Source organism: Haemorhous mexicanus, chromosome 2 (genome assembly GCF_027477595.1).
Source record: "Haemorhous mexicanus isolate bHaeMex1 chromosome 2, bHaeMex1.pri, whole genome shotgun sequence".
Lineage (NCBI taxonomy): Eukaryota > Metazoa > Chordata > Aves > Passeriformes > Fringillidae > Haemorhous > Haemorhous mexicanus.
In genome coordinates, this window is record NC_082342.1 from 48,431,344 (window position 1) to 48,450,911 (window position 19,568).

General features: G+C 38.8%; 1 protein-coding gene across 8 annotated transcripts in view; it reads left to right on the forward strand.

Annotated features, from left to right (window-relative positions):
* The window catches only part of ZMYM2 (zinc finger MYM-type containing 2), an 86,207-nt gene extending 67,863 nt beyond the window's left edge, over window positions 1-18,344 (forward strand). For 7 of the 8 annotated variants that reach the window (XM_059838687.1, XM_059838685.1, XM_059838691.1 and 4 more), the window contains 12 exons: window positions 218-252; window positions 1,993-2,122; window positions 2,292-2,407; window positions 3,114-3,285; window positions 4,792-4,893; window positions 6,818-6,912; window positions 7,893-8,061; window positions 8,973-9,124; window positions 13,001-13,115; window positions 14,196-14,447; window positions 14,820-14,940; window positions 17,501-18,344. In XM_059838687.1, the coding sequence (XP_059694670.1) occupies window positions 218-252; window positions 1,993-2,122; window positions 2,292-2,407; window positions 3,114-3,285; window positions 4,792-4,893; window positions 6,818-6,912; window positions 7,893-8,061; window positions 8,973-9,124; window positions 13,001-13,115; window positions 14,196-14,447; window positions 14,820-14,940; window positions 17,501-17,693 (1,652 nt within the window). In that variant the 3' untranslated portion in view covers window positions 17,694-18,344. Of the gene's footprint in view, window positions 1-217; window positions 253-1,992; window positions 2,123-2,291; window positions 2,408-3,113; window positions 3,286-4,791; window positions 4,894-6,817; window positions 6,913-7,892; window positions 8,062-8,972; window positions 9,125-13,000; window positions 13,116-14,195; window positions 14,448-14,819; window positions 14,941-17,500 lie in introns of those variants that run through there. The other variant, XR_009485351.1, reaches the window with a different exon arrangement.
* The last annotated feature ends 1,224 nt before the right edge of the window (window positions 18,345-19,568 follow it).

A 19,568-nucleotide genomic window follows, 5' to 3' on the forward strand; every position in this document is an offset into this window, starting at 1 on the left:
GTAAGGCTCAGTACTGGAGTGTTGAGGGAAATCAGTAGGGAGATGTCCATGAAGGGAAAAGTCTTGTGTGCAGGTCTCACCTGCAGTATGGTACTAATGAGTTCTCTTGATTTAATATTATATTGGTGCCAGGTGTTACCTTGAGTTGCTTACTGAAATTTGCTTTGATTTTGAAAAAGGGAAAAAAAATTCTAAAAATGTTTCCTTTTACTTTTAGATCAGGGCTGTCAAACTCCCCGGACAAAAATGACGGTAAGTACATGTATTTAACACATTCTTATTTCTAACTCTGTCTCTCTGACTCTGTCTCTCTCTCTCTTTATATATATCTACAAAACATAAGTAGATGTACTTAAAATGTGAGATCCCAGTCAATTAGAGGGATGCTATTAAAAACCCAAAAATTAGTGTCTTTGAATGATCCTAAGCTAAATTTACGAAGTTTTTTAGTCTCTTTCATATTTGTTGGTGAAATAAAAATTTCAAACATTCATACTTTCTTTTCAATGTCTTCAGGGAAACTAAACCATCAACCATGTGTTTTACATCTATACTGCATATAAATGTTGCTTAAAAGTTGATCAACACATTGTGTGTCTTACTCGTGTGTTTAAACTGATTAGGTGTATTTATTGAGTATAGAATGGGAAGAGAATTTCACTGTCCAGTTGGAATATTAAGGTGGTAGCTCACCTTTAAAAAGCTTAAAATAAATCTTCAGTTCTTAAATTCTATCCTTCCCAAGAGAAGAATTCTCCAGGTGCTCGAGGTCTGATTGACTTTGCAGCAGAGTAGGGAAGCAGAGCCTTTTGCAGGATTGCTGTCTGGAAGGGTGGGGATCATCAGTGGAGCAGCAGCCTTCATCATTCTGAGTTTCAGTTTTTCTCAGCTTGTCAAAAATACTACTATTAATATTATTTTCAGTTAGCTTAGTATATTTTGTTTGAAACTTATTTTTTTTATTTGTTTGTCACATAGAAGGTCTGAGAGTATTGCCTTTTAAATGCAAATAGGCATTAAAGCTAAATCTTAAATTTAAGTGAAAAAGTGCAAGTTTTTGATGACAATATAAATATATTTATGAAAAAGACAATTGCTTAGGTCACTAGAGACATCAGACAAGCTAAGCTGTCATGTTGAGAACTTTTAGTATTTTATGTTTAATGATGTTAATTCAGTCATTTAAAGATCATGTCAAAGCTATGTGTGATACAATATTTTTTAAATATATTTTAGGGAGTGTACATCTGGTAGGGCATATTGCTTTTCTTGGGACTGGTCTTTCTTTCCCTATCTAAATGGACATATGGGGCTAGTCTTCTTATACATGACCAAATAAAACTAAGAGTTTGTTTCTCAAATCAGGTTCTAAAAGAGGTACTAGGGTACAAAAGCCATGTCTGGAACAAGAGGGTTTTTTTTCTCTTGACCATAAGGATGCAGTTTGAACATTCTTGGATGTTCCCAGGTTATTTATTGTAACTGTTGCAGAGCCAGCAGGGGGAGCTCGAAGCTCATACTTTAGGTAATAATGAAGTGTTTAGAGAATTTTCATTCAGAAATAGTCATCTTTGGACTGTGGCATAATTCAAGAAGATCTTGAGCCTAAAGTTTGTTCATACTGCTCATAATGAACTCTTCTTTTTACAGCTAAAATTATTTTTTATGTTATAAATTGTTTAAATGGCGCTTTCACTTAAACAAGCGCATTAAAAAAAGGGGTTCGGGTACCTTCAATTAAAAAAAAAAAAAAGGAAAATGAGCCAGATGGGCTATCCCTGCTCTTATGATCCTGGCAGTGGCAGCTCAGTACTAGGAATGTAGAATAGCTTGCAATTTTAGTATAGTAATTGGTCCTGTTTTGTTGTGTTTCTGTGAGCTTCCTCTTCAGTATCTCATTTATTAAAAGTATCAGCAGGTACATTAAGTCAAGAACTTTTTGTTGGAATCAGTGTGGTGCAACAGCAACTTCTCTTATTTGCTTGTCTGCAGGGCTCAGCTCCACCCCCTTCTCCAACACCTAACAGAGAAATGAAGAACAAGGCAGTTCTTTGCAAGCCTTTGACAATGACAAAAGCCACGTACTGTAAACCTCATATGCAGGCAAAATCTTGTCAGACAGGTAACTCCTGAACTGTGCTTGAACCAATTTCCTCATTGCAGCTTTCTCTTAACTATTACTGTCTTTTAACATATTGCAAATATTCTGACTTGTTTTCTCACTAAATGGCAGGTGTAAAGTATATTTAACTACCTGGCAATATTTGCCTTTTTCCTTTTTCTCTTAATAGAAGATGAGTGGAAAAAAGAGTACGTCCCAGTGCCTATTCCTGTACCCGTCTATGTTCCGGTGCCTATGAACATGTACAGTCAAAATGTTCCTATTCCTACCACAGTTCCTGTTCCTGTAAGTGAGATTTCAGCTTCATTTTAAAATGGGCATCCCTTCACATGCATGTGTGGGACCACCTTGTGCTGCTGGTTGTTCTCCTGGTCCGTCTAAAGAGTTGCAGGGTGCTGCAGGGCTGTTTATTGAAAATGCATTCGAATCCAACAGCGGCACTTGATTCCTTGATTGTTCTTTAGGACCTGTCTGCCTGCTTCCAGTGTGAACATCTTGTGCCACTGAGCTTTTTAGGAACAGTTCTGAGTGATACTGCTGCTTTTGCTGAACATGCTGAATAAGCCTTTAACAGCAAGGTTTGTTCTTGTAGTGAGGAAGCTGAAAAGGTTGTGTTGGGAAAGGGTGGCAGAGCGGGATAAACAGCAGGAAAAAATAAGCCGCTAAAACAAGATGCTGATTTGTCCAGACTGTTAGTCTGAGGTTACAGTCAGACAGGTTTGAAGTTCCAAAGACCCTTCTGTTCTTTCTTTGACCAGCTTTTTGTCTTCTTTTTTCCCTGTGTCCTTTTCTGCTATCCCTTCTGTTCCTAGCTCCTTCATATTGGGTTTTTAACCTGTTGGCATTTTTTGTTAGCTCACACTAGAGTGACTTGTTTCTAATGTGTATCAACTCTGTCTTTCAGAAGAGTATAGAATTTTTTTTTGGTTGTTAATTGCTTCATTGTGGCATTTTTTCTTTTCTAATTATCTCTGCCTCCCTGTCTGCACAGGTGCCAGTTCCAGTCTTTTTGCCCACTACTCTGGATAGCACTGAGAAAATCCTTGCAGCAATAGAAGAGCTGAGGGGAAAAGTGCCCTCTGATCCTCTGGAAGCTGAGCTACTGAACTTGTCAGGGGTGGTACCTGAACATGTTGGAAAAGCTGAAGCTTCTGATGTGGCCAGTGAGTTTCCTGATGAGTTTTTGACTGTTTGGAGTGCTGGGGGATGTGTGTGACTAGAAGGACTGGGTTTGGTTTTTTATTTTAGGGAAAGTTTGAGTACAACAGTGCTGTCATTGAGGTCTTTTATTAAGTTGTACTGTACTTTATTGTCAGATGGCAGCTAAATACCACACAGCCACTTGCTTACTCACCTCATGCCTGGAGGGGAAGAGACTTGGGAAAATAGTAAGCCTTGTGAGTCAAGAACAGTTTTATAATTGAAACAAAATAAAATATAGTACTAACTGTGCTAGTAAATACAATTAAAACAGGGGAGAGAGAGGAATAAAACACAAGAAAACTAAGTGATGCACCATACAGGTGCTCTCCACCCACTGACCCATGCCCAGCCTGTTCCTGAGCAGCAGTTGGTGGTTCCCAGCCAACTTCCCCAGTTACATACTGAGCATTGTGTGGTGTGGGATATCCCTTTGGAAACTTCAGCTCAACTGTTCTGGACATGCTTCCTCTCAGCTTCTTGTGCACTCTGGCAAAACGTGGGAAACTGAAAAGCCCATGATTTAGAGTAAGCACTACTGTGCAACAACCAACACGTTATTCTCATAATAAAAATTTGTATCTGAAGATCAAAAAGTCCCACATACTTGGTAGTTTTAGTTTCTCAGTGCCCATGTCTCTTTGCTCTTCTTTCCTGGCTCTGCTTGCCAGAATCTTCAAGTCTTTCCTGTGTCTTTCCAGGAAAATTTGCATTCACTCAGATCAAATTTTGGAAGTTTTTTCCAAGCTCTTTCAACAGATTTCTGAAAGGTTGTTGACAAATTACATACCCTTAAAATTTGTGCCTCGTTATGTAGGGGACCAGTGGTGCTGCAGTCCTGGGAGGCTTATTGTATTCTGGTCTATTGCCATTCTTCTACTAAAACTGCACATTTCTGGTAGCACTGCAAGGTTGTCATTTTCAGTTTCTTGCTCTCTTTTGTGAAGTACAGCTAGCTAAATGAGCAGATGTATGGGATCAGAGCTTGCTCACTTACAGAGGACTGAATTTGGAGCAATCAGTGTTTGCCAGAAGCTGGAGAGAGTTCAAGCTTTCTTTCTCCCTGCCTGCATGCCTTATTTGAGAAACAGATCCTACAAAAGCAGACTTGAAAGTCTGTTCTGTTGTGACAGGATCAGGTAGGAAAATAGACAGTTAGTTTTGTCAAGATTGTTTGAGTTCTGGGGTTGGTTGATATGATCCAGGTTCACCAGTATTTCATTTTCTATACCTGTTCTTTGCTGACTCACCTTCATGGAGAAGAACAATGGGCTAGTAAGTATGTTTTATGTTTGAAGGAAATCAAGTTGGAAAAGTAAATTTGAGATCCCAAGAACAAGAAAATGTATGGTAATGAGCAGAACAATCAGTTTTAGAGCAACTCAGCTTCTAAAGTTGTAGATCTGCTCCATTTGGCTAATCCATGTGTTGGTTGAAATAATGAAATGTTTACCTTTTCTTTTAAATAGGTGTGATAGTTGACTCCAATCTCCTAAACTCAGAGTCACGGACAAGCTTGCCTGATGTTCCATATGAGCCAGACCTCGATATTGAAATAGACTTTCCAAGAGGTAATTCTTCTGTGATTTTAATAAATACTGTGACACTCTGGGCAGCCCTTGTACCTTGTTTAATCATCCTTTCAGTGGAGCTTTATTTGCTTGCAGGATCCACCTGACTGACTGTTAGGTAAAACTTTGCCATGCCTTTGGGGGGCATGGATGGGGGACTTCTGAATTAGTTCTTCCATCTTTCTAAATACAGTATTTGAAACAATGCAAAGAAAAGGGGAAGTTAAGCATTCACAAAGAACTTGGGTGCATCATTTTTTTTGAGCATGGATTTAGGAAAGTTGTTTTGAAGGCTCAAGGATTCAGATGGCATGTGGAAAGCATAATGAATGCATTCTTCAATCTCCAGGTATTTTCATGGTTTAGAGAAATTACTAAAGAGTCAGCTTCCCACTCAAGTTTGTTAGAAAATTGGCATGCAAGTTGGCATGCTGCACACCGCTTGTGTTACCTTTAATATCTTGGTAATGTCCATATCTGCATTTGAAGCAGTAGCATTATTTGAATTAACAGGAAAAAATCACTGCTTTGAGTCCTTTCTTGGAAGAAACTCTTGATGCTATCAGTACAATTTCTACAACTCTACAGAATGCAGGGAACAGTGTCTGTTTTCTTACACCATAGCCCAGTTAATCCAAGATCCAAGAAAGCTTCTGGCTGTAGTTACTGTCCCTGTTAGATAGCTTCTCTCATACCTCACCTGGGCAGGTTCTGTAGGAGCTGGCAGGCTCCTTTTGTGCTGAAGACTACTTCTATCTGCAGTAGATGTCCAATTTTCTCTATGCCTAATTTAAAGAGGAAGCCTGGGGGTTAGGCTGACCTTAATCTTGGGACGTTTACTAGTCAGCTGCATACTAGGTTTTTAAGCCTCTTTTTAGGTGAGTCTGGGTACATGAGAAAGAAAAACCATAGAAGAAAAGAAATAAGCAAGTTGGAGTAGTAAGTAGCAGCAATCTGTAAGAGGCATTGATTACACTGAAGTGCTTCTGAGATAAGGTTCTTTGTGGTATCAGGAGAAGGACTGCATTTGAGTCTGGGGCAGAGTTCTGAAATCTCTGCATGTAAGTGCTATTTCATCTGCTCCAGTTGGAAAGCTGTCATGAGAAATAAGGTGATGAAATCAGATTGTCAGAAGAGCATTCAGTTTTCAGTGAAAACATTCTTTGATGGCTAAATGAGGAATGAACCATCTTCAATAAAATAAATAAAGGTGGGACTTGCAGCACTACATCCATTCATACCTTGTCTCATTCCTCCCTGAAATAGAGTCCTAAATTCTATCCCTGAAATGTTAAATAAACAGTATTTTGAGGTATTTCCATACATCTGCTTACCAAACTTAGCTGTAATATCTGTCATGAGCTAGACCACCACTTGTATAAATATAGACTAAACCAGTTTCACTGAAGGAGTTTGCCTTCTGGTTCTTAATGTTTTAAATCAAGTGTGATGTGTTACAAGAAATAACAAAACATGTGTAGAAATTATCTAAATACATGAACAAAACTACATGTGCTAAGTTAATTTGTATTTTTTCCAGTCATGACTGCTCATTCTCATCATACCTAAGAATTTTTGATACCAAAGACAGCCTGGGCAGAAAACATTATATAAGAGTCTTCAGTAAGAAATTCTGCCTTAGCAACTTCACATCATACTTGAAATGTTGAGCATTGTGTACTCTGAAACCTACTTAGAAATAAACTATTTGACAGCTTTGTCTTACAATTTGACAGCTTTGTCTTAGTTTGAATATAAAAATAGGTCTGTCTCCTCTTACCAAAATCCAGCGTTTGGTTGTGTTTATTTGTGTGCCTTTGTGGACATCTTATGTTAAGGCACACCAATATAGTTAATTGGTTTTTTCCAAAGTAATTTTATTTAAAAGACACTTAGAAATAAGTTTCTGTTAATGTATTTTCAGCAACTGAGGAGCTGGATACAGAAAATGAGTTTTTATTACCTCCTGTGTTTGGTGAAGAATATGAGGAGCAGCCAAGGCCTCGGTCCAAAAAGAAGGTAATTTTTTCATGGTATTAAAAATAACAAGAAAAGCACAAAAATTTATGTAGCAAAAAAAATATCCTTTTTTTTTTTAGTTCTGATAATGATTTACAGCGTGTTACTGTCTACTCATTCCTAATATCCTATCCTTATGACATAAATTGATACATTTCAAGTAGTAAAATTATTTCAGTGGTATGCCTGTTGCAGATAGCTGTTAGATTTGATAGGAGTGTGATTTGTAAATTCTGATCCTGGTTTTGCTTCACAGTGGCAGAACTGTTGATGTAATGTGCCACTGTGTATATGCCTACTGTATTCTTAGCAGTGCTATTTTGCCTCCTACTTTGAACAAAGGTGTCTTGGTTTAATTTGATAATAAGATGCAAAAACATTGGCATTACCAAGGTTTATAATGGGAGCCATAGCGTTTCTTTTATAAAAGATTTCAAAAAAATTTTTATATTTGCTTGTAATTCTCCCAGACTTTATTTTTAGTCAATCTTAGTTTAGACATTGGATACAAATTAGCCATAGTTTGTTATTTAGGAGGACACTACCAAGAAATAGTTTTCTATGTCTGGCACAAAGCTGAAATGGTTTTGTTCAAATAACTGCAGTAGATATTGCAGCTTTAAAAAAACCAGCCAACTCCTACTAAAGCTTTCTAATAATAAATGGGTCTTTCTAGTGTCAAATCTGGAGTAATTTAAAAAAATAGCTTTTGCTATTATGCACTGGACATTATCAGATATCCACTGCTGGGTACGCTTTAATCTGGAACCGGTGCTGCCTTTTCCATTGGCAAAGGGTTCATTGGAGTGGAGCCGGTGACACAGATTTGTCACATCTTCAGCTCCCTGCGCATCGACACGCTGAAGTTCTGCCAGTGCACCGAGGTTCAGCGTGCCCTTTGGCCCACAGCTGGCTGTGCCAGGTCTGTGTCCCTGCTGGTGTCCCAGCTGGTGGCCTTACCCTGTGTGTTGCCACGGCAGGGCGTGAAGAGGAAAGCCGTGTCGGAGTACCAGGCGCACGATGACAGCTCCGAGAACTCCGAGTGCAGCTTTCCGTTCAAATACGCCTACGGGGTAAACGCCTGGAAGCACTGGGTCAGATCCCGCTGCTTAGACCAAGAGCTTCCAGAGTTAGAGGAGCTGAAATCAAGTAAGTATTTCCAAAAATCTGCCATCCACATTCGGACCTGCTAGGGAAAATTGCCATACTTGTGTGATTCTCGGCTGGAATTTTTGATCAAATTTTTCTCATGTCCTTAATGTTTCCAGCATGACTGACATTATTTTACCATAGAGTTGCCAAACTCTTTTTCTCCTAGCTTGTTTTTCTGTTTGGTTCAAAATGCTGGGTCTCACACTTCTCATGTAAGCTAGGACAGCACCTTCTTGGCTATTCTGATTTTCTGCGACCATTTTAATTTTTTTGTTTGCATCCTGTTTTTCCTCATATTCTAACTCACTTCAGGGTTCACACTGTTTCTGGGCTTCTGAATGGCAAGGGAGAGCCATCCTCCTGCTCTTTGTCCTGTAAGGAGATCTTCCTCTGAGGCTGGCATTACCTGGCTGTGGAGCTCTGGCACAAGGTGGCCTTTGATCCCCTGGAGCCGTGCTGCTCTTTCTGCAGCTCTCCTCTGTGTACACATTTGTACTGTGGGGGAAAAGGGGAATTGCTGCTAGTCCTGCAGTTCTTCAGCTCCGACATGCATCTCAGCACCCTTGTGTTGTGCTCTTGGGTCTTTGGAAACTGCTGTTTCCCCTGAAGGTGCCCTCTACACCACTGGCTTCACTTCAGCATCTTGGGCTGCCTCTGTGTCATCCTGAGCTGTGCATGACAGTACATTTGTTAGCAGGTGTTTCTGCATTTGGTTAACTAGACTTTACTGTGGGAACCTTGATTGTTTTAATACAGACCTAACATTTTAACTGCTTAGTACATTTTAGTCTCATTCATTGGCTAATGGAGAGGACATCAAGCCAGTTTCCAGTCAAAAAGTACCCCATCCCACCTTCACTGTGTGACAATTCTGTTGTATAATGTAGCATTTCTTCTCTATTTTACAGTAAAGTCTGTGAAATTAAAGGAAGATCTATTATCACATACTTCAGCTGAGTTAAACTATGGGTTGACACATTTTGTCAATGAAATTCGAAGGCCTAATGGAGAGAACTATGCACCTGACAGCATCTATTATCTGTGTCTTGGAATTCAGGAGGTTAGTAGAGGCTGTAGAGATGGGAAATGGAGCTGCTGATTTGACTGTAACCCATTTCAGTAGAAGAGTGGAGATAACATGGATTTACTGGCTAGGAGCTACCCTTAATACATGGCTGTGATCAGGTTGCTGTGTAATCATGTTGTAGAGAGCTGTCTGTGTAGGAAATGAGTTTGCAGACCCATCCTGAAAGCTCAAACACACATTGGTATATTGTAATAATTTTAAGCTTCTTGCTGGGTTAAAGCAAGTAATTAACCCAGACAAAAACTACCTAGTCTTCTCAAATGCTGTGCTTCATTTTGTTTGCTAAAGATGTCCAATGTAAAACCAGAATGAAACAAGGCATGATGTCTAAGCCTTTGACCAATTCAGTTCCTTAGCTTATAGAGGAAACAACCTAAATTAAGTGGTTTTTGGGGAGGGTCTGATTTACTGAGTGTTGCAGACTGTGACCAGGCAGGATAGACTGCAGGAATGTTGACTGCTATGTTGACTGTCTTACACACAGCAAGATGGGAAGGAGTCAGGTTGGATGTAGTCAGTAACCTATTGCTAGGTAATTAGAGAAGCTGTTCCACAGCTGATCTTTAAGCAGAGAGGGCTGTCTTAATTTTTGCTACATAAGGCAAAACACAGGCAAAATAAGCAGTGTTCAGAGCTGAGAGCACAGAAAATTTCATTCAAGTTAAAAGGCAGTAGAAGATGTGTATGATGTGGAAAGCAAGCTGCTCTCAGGGTTTGCAGTTCTACTTAAACTGTTCCATACTTGAGGCAGAGGACTTAAATCAAGTAACAGTTTTTAAAATTGAAATATTTTAAAAATAAGTAGTGAAATAGTAATTTTCCTGTGTTGCATGCATGCAAAAATAAAGAGTTAGTTGCTACCTTTGCCTCATTGTTGAAACTTGAAAAGCAAACATTGATTTTATTCAATGGCTTTTTAGTCAATATTGCTACAAGGTGTGTTTCAAATTCAGCTAGCTTTCTGCTTCTGCACTTGCATGATACACTGTCTCTCTGTACCTTTCTTTAGAATTGAAAATACTCATCTTATGCAGACAAACAGTACACAGAGGGAAGTATGTGTTTAAAAATGGAACTCAAATAATATTTTTTCAATCTTTCTCTTTGTACCTTTGACATTGTCTATTTTGTCAGTCATGAAAGCTAGTTGTGTATAAAATATCTTTTTTTCAGCTCTTCAGAACCATAGTTTGTGTGGCAGCCACAATTATCATGAGGCCTAATACACATGCACAATGCTGGAACATTAGTGGAGCAACATGTGGTCATTTTACTGTTATTTTACTGCTTATACTTTGTATCCAGTATTTCATTCAGGCACTGTGAACAGCCCTGATTTGTTGGCCAGACCAGCAGGAAGATGAGCTGTGTTCTGATGAGTTTGCATGTCACAAAGGCAGACAGCAAATGAGGGACAGAAACATGAGCTGTGAAGGGCTGCAGCCATCATCTGTGTGCAAATATTTGGGGGTAAATATTACCACCCTTCTGAAGAAACATGTTTAAGCAAGCTAGTGGTACACTAAATGCAATGCAGTTGTCACAATGCACAATGAAACTCCATTGCCTTCTAGAATTTGCTTAGTCCTTTCCACCTGCCAGCCCCCACCCTAAAAAGAGAATCAGTTGTCTACTACTGCATAAAAGGTATTGGCTTTGTTGAACTTGGAAGAGGCTCAGAGGAGATGAAATGATGCCATTTAAGGATACAGTTGGGCCAATGATCATTAATATTTTGCTATCTTTGAGTAAATATCTCTTCAAAGGAAGAGGATGTGGGAACCATAGGCCAGTAAAAATGTACATTCCCCTTCCACCAGCATTACTGCACTCATTGTGGCTAAATACTCAGCTTGGAGCTTTTCCTCATGGATAGAATAAGGAGTCTTCAAGTCTTAAGTTGGTTGTTTTCTTTTTTAAGTTTGTAAATGCTTTTTCCTAAAGGAAGCCCTGTAAAATTTGTTCCAGGAAACCAGTCCCTGAGTCAGATGGTGCAGTTTCTCAGTTCAGGTTAATTTGTAGCTGAAATTGTTCTGCTTTCAGACAGAAGTGGTTCAGTAATGGTTCTGGTAACTCTAGTGATCCTGAAGGCAGTCACACTGAGAAATAAAGGCTGCTGCATGGTCAGGCAGGCATCTAGTGGAGAGGGTTCATCTAGAGGAAGGCGTTAGCCTGCAGTGCTCCTTTGTTGCATCGTGGCCTTCATTTTTTGTCCCTAATTGGGATTACTGGGATTTGGTTTGGGGTTTCTTTCTTGTTTTTTGTATGTCTGGTAATGGGGTTGTTTGGGCAGGCTGATAGAGTCCGGCAGATGTTTGTCTGAAGGTCAGACAAACAAAATTGCTGTGGACAGTGATTCAGGCTGTTGTCCTCCACTGTGGGATTCAGAGACATATCCAGTTCCTTCCCATGCACTGCAGTTACAGCAGAGCTCATCTCAGGTGGGAATGGCTTGTGCTCATGCTGCCCCTGTAGGGTTTGTAGAGCAGCAGGGCACGGTGGTTTGGGAATGAGGGTTTGCAGATGGGGTGGTAGGTTGGAGTCTGTCCTGCACAACGTCATCCTTCTATAGTGCTCAGGGGAGCTTCAGACTTCTGCTGGGGATGCCAGGGTTTAGTCAGCACTCACTCTGAACCAGGAAGAAGTATTTTTAGTTGAGTTCTCACAGGCTTGTGTGTGGATTGGTTTTGAAACAGTTTTCAGTCTTCATTTTCACTGCCAGCGTTCAGTGTGAATGTTTAATGCAAACCAGAGAGAAATACGTGGTGGAAAAATGTGCCAGGGAATGGAAGGGGGAATGCCATGAAGCTTACAGAGAGCTGTATTACCTGGCTTAGAATTGCTTTATGAAATCAAAACTGGTGTATGTAGAAACAAGCACATGTGAGGGAATATTGTGCTTTGAGGAGTTACTTAAACTTATCGTATAAAATAATTATCTAAATGAAAATGTTGTTGAAAACCTCTAGGAAGTGTATTCATTCATTTGCCCTGATTATAAAATTAAGTGCAAAGGAAGCTAGGATGTACTGAACCATGATCACCTCTTATATAAATAAGTGCTGTGGTTAATGTGATTTCAAGCATGGGTACAGAACTAGGTGTCATTTCCAGAAGCAAATGTGGTTTTTGTCTGTCACTTTTATTGTATTCACTAACAGGCAAATTCTTGCAAAGATAACGCTGGAGTGAAAATTTAAGAAGCCAATCCTCCTTTTCTTAGAAATGTCTCAGAGATGATAATGTCAAATAGTAGTCCTCAATCATTAATTCTTGGTAAACGTTCACAAGAATTTTTGTCTGTAAGGTCAAGAGGGATAAGATAATTAGATTGCAGAACAGGCCAGTGCCCTGCACCATCCTATCATCTTTCTTGTTTTGCTGTATATTATTACCACAAATATATGGGTGGGTTTTATTCTCCCACTTATGTATTGAAGATGGTTTTGTCACTGTCTGGAGTTCACATTTAAAAGGGCAGACTCCTGCTAAATGTGGGTTGGTTTTGGCTTTTTTTGGAAGGCCTAGGTGTAGGAAAAGATAAATTAGTTGTTTGTGGTTAGGGGTTTTTTAAATGACTCCCCATTCACTGATACAATGTTGTGCACAGGAAATAGAGAAAAATATTAGTTGCAATTAAATTATTATTCATATCCAGGTAGAAATTTACAACATACAGTTATATTGGAAGTAACTGTTACCTGTTAGATATTGGAAAAGTGGCATAGCTTTATTTTTAGATACTGCTTTTTGGTACAACACTTGCACAGTTATGAAAAAAAGAGCCCTGTAGCACAGGAGTTGTTCTAATCTGGAATTGTAAATACCCTGTCTCTCTCTTTTCTGTAGTTTTTATATCGGAGTAATCGGAAAGACAACATATTTATTGATCCAATCTACCAGACGTTTGAACAGGAATTAAATAAAATCCTTCGAAGCTGGCAACCAAGCATACTTCCAGATGGTAATTTTCTTTTTGGTCATGTATGGTTTTCATCTCTTAAAAGTTATGTATTCTTAAGCATGCATATATATATATATATATGTTATGCATTGCAATAGCAGTTGATGAAAAGTTACAGACATGTCTTCTAAGATTTAATTTAAAACTGTACCTGTTTTTATTTGTCTTGTTTCTGGGTAATCCATGCTACAAGAGTTGTTTTTGCCACTCACTTAAAAATTACTACCCATCTTAAGGAGAGAAAGTTAAAAAAAGCTCTTTGACCTATAGTTTTTACCTCAGCTGAACTTATTTTTTTGCCCATTTTTTCCCCCAGATGGAAGCAGGCAGGCTGCACTATATGTAGGTAGGGCTAACAAGTGATGTATTTTGGAATTTCTCACCTGGATTAGGAGGCCTCTTTCCTGGGAGTCTTCTGCTCAGAAGGATCATTTTTGTTCATGGAGAAAGCAGATTTTTCCCAGCAGACCAATATTGGTGCTGAACTGCAGAAGCAGCTGTTCTTCCATCTATTTCACAATCCTCCCTTGAGTGAAGGCTTGTCCTTGCCAGACCCTTTCCTTTCTTTTCTCACTATTGGCTTCTCTCAGTACAGCCCAGAGAGCCTCTGTGTTGGGCCCTTCCTACATTCTGTGATGGTCCAGGAATGCTTTCCAAGTGAGATATCTATTAGTAATAAGAAAGAAGAAGGCACAATGTTTGGAGGCCTTAACCTGAGCAGAATAAAATGAACTTTAAAATATGCCTTTTATGACAGAGTTAAGGTTACTCCATTGAACATTAATTTCTATGAAATAGCGTGAGAGAGCTGCATGTCGGAAATGCTGTTGTAACTAAACAGAAATGTGTTCTCTCTGAAATTGCCTGTACTGAGATTTCCCCTTGACTGTCTCAGTGAGTGTCTTTAATAGGTGGGTTTGGGCAGTGTGGACATGAAAATAAATAACTTTATCAGCAGCTTCTGTCTTGGTCATTTTGTTGCAATTCACAGTAAAAAAAAAAAATTTTTTTTTTTTTTTTGCACCTTGACAGTTCATGGGCTAATCCATTGTATTTTCTCTACTATTCTTTTTTTCCAAGGATCAATATTCTCTCGAGTTGAAGAAGATTACCTTTGGAGGATTAAACAGCTAGGATCCCATTCACCTGTTGCTCTTTTGAATACTCTGTTCTACTTTAACACTAAATATTTTGGCCTGAAAACAGTGGAGCAGCATTTAAGACTTTCTTTTGGCACTGTTTTTAGACAGTGGAAGAAAAATCCTCTAACAATGGAAAGCAAAGCTTGTCTTCGATATCAAGTGTCTTCCCTGTGCAGAGCTGATAATGAAGGTACTAAGGCAGTTCAGAATTGGTATTGCAGGAGCATCCACATGGCACTGATGAGGGACATGTGGGCACCTGGCCAGGAGCCAGAGCTCTGCATTTGCATACAAATCTAGCAGCTCTCAGCTCCCAGAACTCGTAATTGGAGTGTGTGGTCCACGGGGGCTGCAGGGTCTCTGAGTTAATTTGAGCCCACTGGTCTCCATGTGAAATGCTGTGACTTTGCTGTGGCTGTGGGTGGCAATTCCAGTTTGCAGATTTGCACAGTTGTCGCGAGCCACCTTGTGGTACTTGGTGGGCTGCTTATGGGGAATTTTACTGAAAAATGTAAAATAACTTCAAGCTATAGCTTAGATGTTGTTGATTTTCTTCTTAAAGATAAAATTGCTACTGGAAAAAGGAAACATGAAGATGATGTGCCAGTATTTGAACAAATTGAAAACACATCTGATCCAGCTAGATGCCCTGTGAAAATGTTTGAGTGCTATCTGTCTAAAAGGTAAGTGTGACACAGAGTAATACAGACAGGGTCTAGAGTAAAACAGGTCCAGAAAGAAACTGTTTTGATGCAACATGAAATGTGCTCAAGCAAAGGGAACGGATTGAAAATCTTCTGAAAAAATACCTAAATGAAATCTCTAGGTCTGTATCTAGACGTTGAGTGTAGGAGCAGTGGAGTACTTCAGTGTTAATTGTCAAGGGCTCCATCTGGGAATAACAATACAATTCAATTTTCTTACCTAGGAATACCAAGTATCTCTGCAGAGAATTCTGCAGCAAGGATTCTGGTGGGTTTTGCTACTGAGGGTTTTGTTTGTGGGGTCCCCACCTCTTCTCTAGGAATTGGGTTAAGACAACGGATTTGCTTCATTAGGAGCTATCAGGACTCTGAAATGTAGATGATTTTGAGGTAGCCAGTGTGGAAGCATATTTAAAATATTTTGTAGTAGGAAAATGACTGCTGGCAGTAACCCAGTATGTAGAATTAGCTTGTTTCCATCCAATCTCCACAATTAAATTGTACAGGAAGGAAGGAAGCAGAATTTATTACATTTTAAAAAATGCTTAGGCAACTCTTAAAAAAATTAATTTACTAGCTAAGTGTTTTGGAAGCTTGAAAACAAGATTTCTTGGAAAGTACTTTTCCTTCACTGTAATACCTATTCAAGTGACTGATTTTAATGTTTTGTGTAACTCTAAGGGAAATGAGGGCAAGTGATAGCAAAGAAAGAAAATCACCCGATGTATACAAGACAGTAAATTAAGTATGAGGGTCAGTGTGTGTTAGGAAATGGCATCGTGGTCTGAAAAGTGAAGAAGGAGCTCACACACAGCATCAGCAGAAGTACAAGCATGTGATGTTATAGAGAGAAACAAGTAAAGAGGAGCTTGTGGTCAGTTAATGCAACCACCTGGTTTTCAAAAACTCAGTTGATCCTGGTTGTTACAGGGGCATTTTGCCTTCACTTTCTCTGCTTTCATGATTTGGAGAGGATTTGTCATTAAAAAGTCAAAGTTGGATTTTTGGACTAAGTTACACAGTCACTAGGGGAGAGACCACATAAATTTTTTTTTCTTTAGGAGGAACATCTCAACTTTTGGGGAAAAGAATGCTCTTAAACCCATTTGGAGCATCAGTCATGATGTGGTTTCAAGCCATGCTGTCTTGCAGATGTTGGTCACCATTTTTAACTAAAGCGGCAAAACTGCTTCTCCTGGTTCTGCTTCTTAATTTTGTTGAAATAATTTTAATGGAATACTTAACGCTGTAAAAACTATTGTAAAATTTTAGGTAATGCCAGCTGTTTGAAATATACTTGGCAACCTGTGGACAGCTGTAGCTGAAATTTCAGGATGCTTTCATTCACAGCTATGAAAGACTGTATTATTGTCTCAAACTGGTGGGGGGGAGGGTTAGGTTGGACATTAGGGAGGAATTTCTCCACAGAAAGGGTAATTAGACATGGAAATGGACTGCCCAAGGAGATGCTGGAGTCACCATCCCTGGAGGTGTTTAAGGAAAGTGCCATGGTCTGGTTGGCGTTCGGCCACAGATTAGACTCAATGATCCCAGAGGTCTTTTCCAACCTAATTGATTATGTGATTGCTTGTTCCTATAAAATACTGTTGTTTCAAGCAAGTAGGGAGCAGGTTAAAACATTTAAATTAGTAGACTATTTTAAAGAACCATATTTTACTTCTTATCTGACCCTTAATCTGATTTACATGAGAGCAAAACAATCTGACAATCACCTCAGCAGGTGAAGAGCAACACCTGAAATCTCATCACCAATTTGGGAAGGTGAGCTGGTGAAAATCCTTATTTTTACTGAAGAAACATGAAATATAGTTGACTCCTGAAGTCTGCAGTGTTTGTGAAGGAGGGAGCTTGAGTGATCACTTGCTCATCCAGAGTTGAAAATTCTTTTCTGAGACTTGCCTAAATGAATGAACTGCTAGGATTTCCTGAAAGAAGTCTTCTCTAGTGTCTTAAAGGATGTGTCTGAGCTGCATGTAATTGCATAATATAGCAGCTAAGGAATTAAGGGATTAAGATTTATAACAACCAACCTTTTAAATAAAACAGGAGGAGGAGGGATTTTAACTGCTTACACTTCTGTGCATCTCGGAGCTACTATCCTTGGCTTTTCAAGGGAACCCCAGGCTTTACATTCAGAGGTAGCCACGTCAGCCAACAATTGTGTGAGCAATTATTGATGTAACTGGTGAAGATAGTGTTGGGCCTCTTTGCAAATCATAGAAAGTACTTTCTGGTTTAGCAAGACATGGATGTGCAGGTTTTTGAAGAGTCTGTGATCTCTTGCATGCTTGCTCTGTGGGTGTGGGACTGGCTGGGTTTGGGCCAGAGCAGGCATGGCTCCTTCTATCAACAAGCCCACATTTCTCATTATTCTTTTTGTTCTGGTCGGTTTGGGGTTTTTTTGGTAACTTGCCTAGGTGCAGTTAGAATTTTGTTTGTGCAAGATTTTGGAGCTGCTAAGGTACTGTTTTGTCCTGTGAGGCTGTGCTTCTAACCCCCTGTGCTTCCCTCCTGGTAGCCCACAGAATCTGAACCAGAGGACAGACATGTTCTATCTGCAGCCAGAGTGCTCCGTGTCGGCAGAGAGCCCCATCTGGTACACTGCCACTTCCCTGGACCGCAACACTTTGGAAAATATGCTCGTACGGGTTCTTTTAGTAAAAGATATTTATGATAAAGACAATTATGAACTGGATGAAGACATAGATTAAAACAAACTTCCAAAAACTGTCAAGACAACAAACAGCATTAGATATAGTCATGCTGCTAGACCTTTACTATGGAAAACATTTCAAGTTTACCCTTTGTTTTATGAGTTTTGTAGCAGTGTGTACCCTCACCCGGGTATTACCATGTAAATAGTTTGTGAGTGAAAGTCTCCATTATTCTAAGTAGTGGTTTTAGGATACATAACAAACACATTTCAGATTCTTTTTTTTATTATTTATTTGATTAGGTATGTTTGTAACTTTTTACATTGCAAAATATGAATGAGAATGTGCCATGTGTAATTTTTTTTCCCCTCGTAGTAAGATACATCCATGTTGCACAACTCTGCTGTTGGAAGCTCCCTTGGAGGAGGCTCTTTTAATGGCTTCTTAAACCAGATGGTTGTGTATGGGTAGCACTACTAAAGTTTAGAACTTGCTGTGTCTTTCAGAATTTTTAAATGAATTGTAAACTAATAGGTTTTTTACTTTTTAGTTACTGAAGCCTTATAAGGTTATGTAGAGAGATTCCATCTTATGTACCAAAAATAGACAAAAGAGAATGCTGTCAATATTGGTGTACTGTAATGTGAATCTATTCTGGTGAAAACACTTTTTTCTTGCCCTTATTAAAACCTTAGTGTCCTTTCGTTATTTGTGACTCTCTCTCAATTGCCCCTACAAATAAAATATATATGTGAAAATAAGTGAATATAAGCTTAGAGCATGTGGTCATCAAGACACATATTTTGTAAAATGGAAAACTAAAATCAAAAACCCCTCAAAAAAAAGAAAAAAGAAAAAAAAAGAGATGTCTGATGACAATGCTGTATAATCCTTTTTTCATCTTTACTTTTCCAATCATAAATGCCAGTACCTCATATTAATGTAAATTTGTCCTTTGTAGCCTTATAGAAAGGGGTTCTGTGCCATATTACATGAAGTAATATGGTATGCAAAATTTTTAACTTGTTTGTCCTTGCATTGCTGTACTTAAATACAGTCAATACTTGACTGTGGGTGGAAAGATCCTTTTAACTAATGCCTCCATTCAAAAGCCATATGAGATGTGAAGTTGCAACAAGTCAAAACATAATTTTTCTTGAAGAAAAATCCTTTGATTTGCTCTATATCATTTCCTTGTGCTTACTTTACTTAAGTAGTCTGATTTCCAGATACATGTTTAACTGCTTAAGTTCTGTTACTTGCTCTTATTTAACTAATACAAACAATATGGTGGTTCAAGCAATGGTTTTGCTGTTGTACTGAAAAAAATGCAGTAGAGTATTCTACTATAAAGAACTCATAAGCTTAAGTCTCTCCTAAGTGGCATTCATTATCTGTTGAGAGGAATCATCTACTAAAGGAGAAACTTTCTATGTATATATGTTACCACCTGAGGATTTATTTCTTGCAAGGGCTGCATGGCTTTTTCATTTTCCTTAGCTTAAAAGAATGCACATAAGGATGCATCTTTCTATATAGATAAATAAAGCTTCAGTTGCTTTGTTTTGTTAAACAAGTTCATTTAAATTTCTGCTATTCTGGTGTGTCTCTGAGTATGTATTAATTTTAGATATACCACTATTTCAAATGGAGATGGAAATGTACATGTTTAATTTTTCATTTCTTTCTGGTGGCATTACCCTTCATGTGAAATCAAGAAACACAACACAGCACCAGTGAGTAGATCACCAACAGCTTCAATGCACATTTCCCTCTGTGAGTGAATACTTAAGAACTTTGTTCATTAACACCTGTTTTTTTCAAACAGCAGCCATAGAATATGCCTATGATACATAAAAGGGATGAAATCAGGAACTGGAGTGATTGTTTTGTTCTGGTCTCTTCTGCTTTTTCAACACCTGACTTGACCAT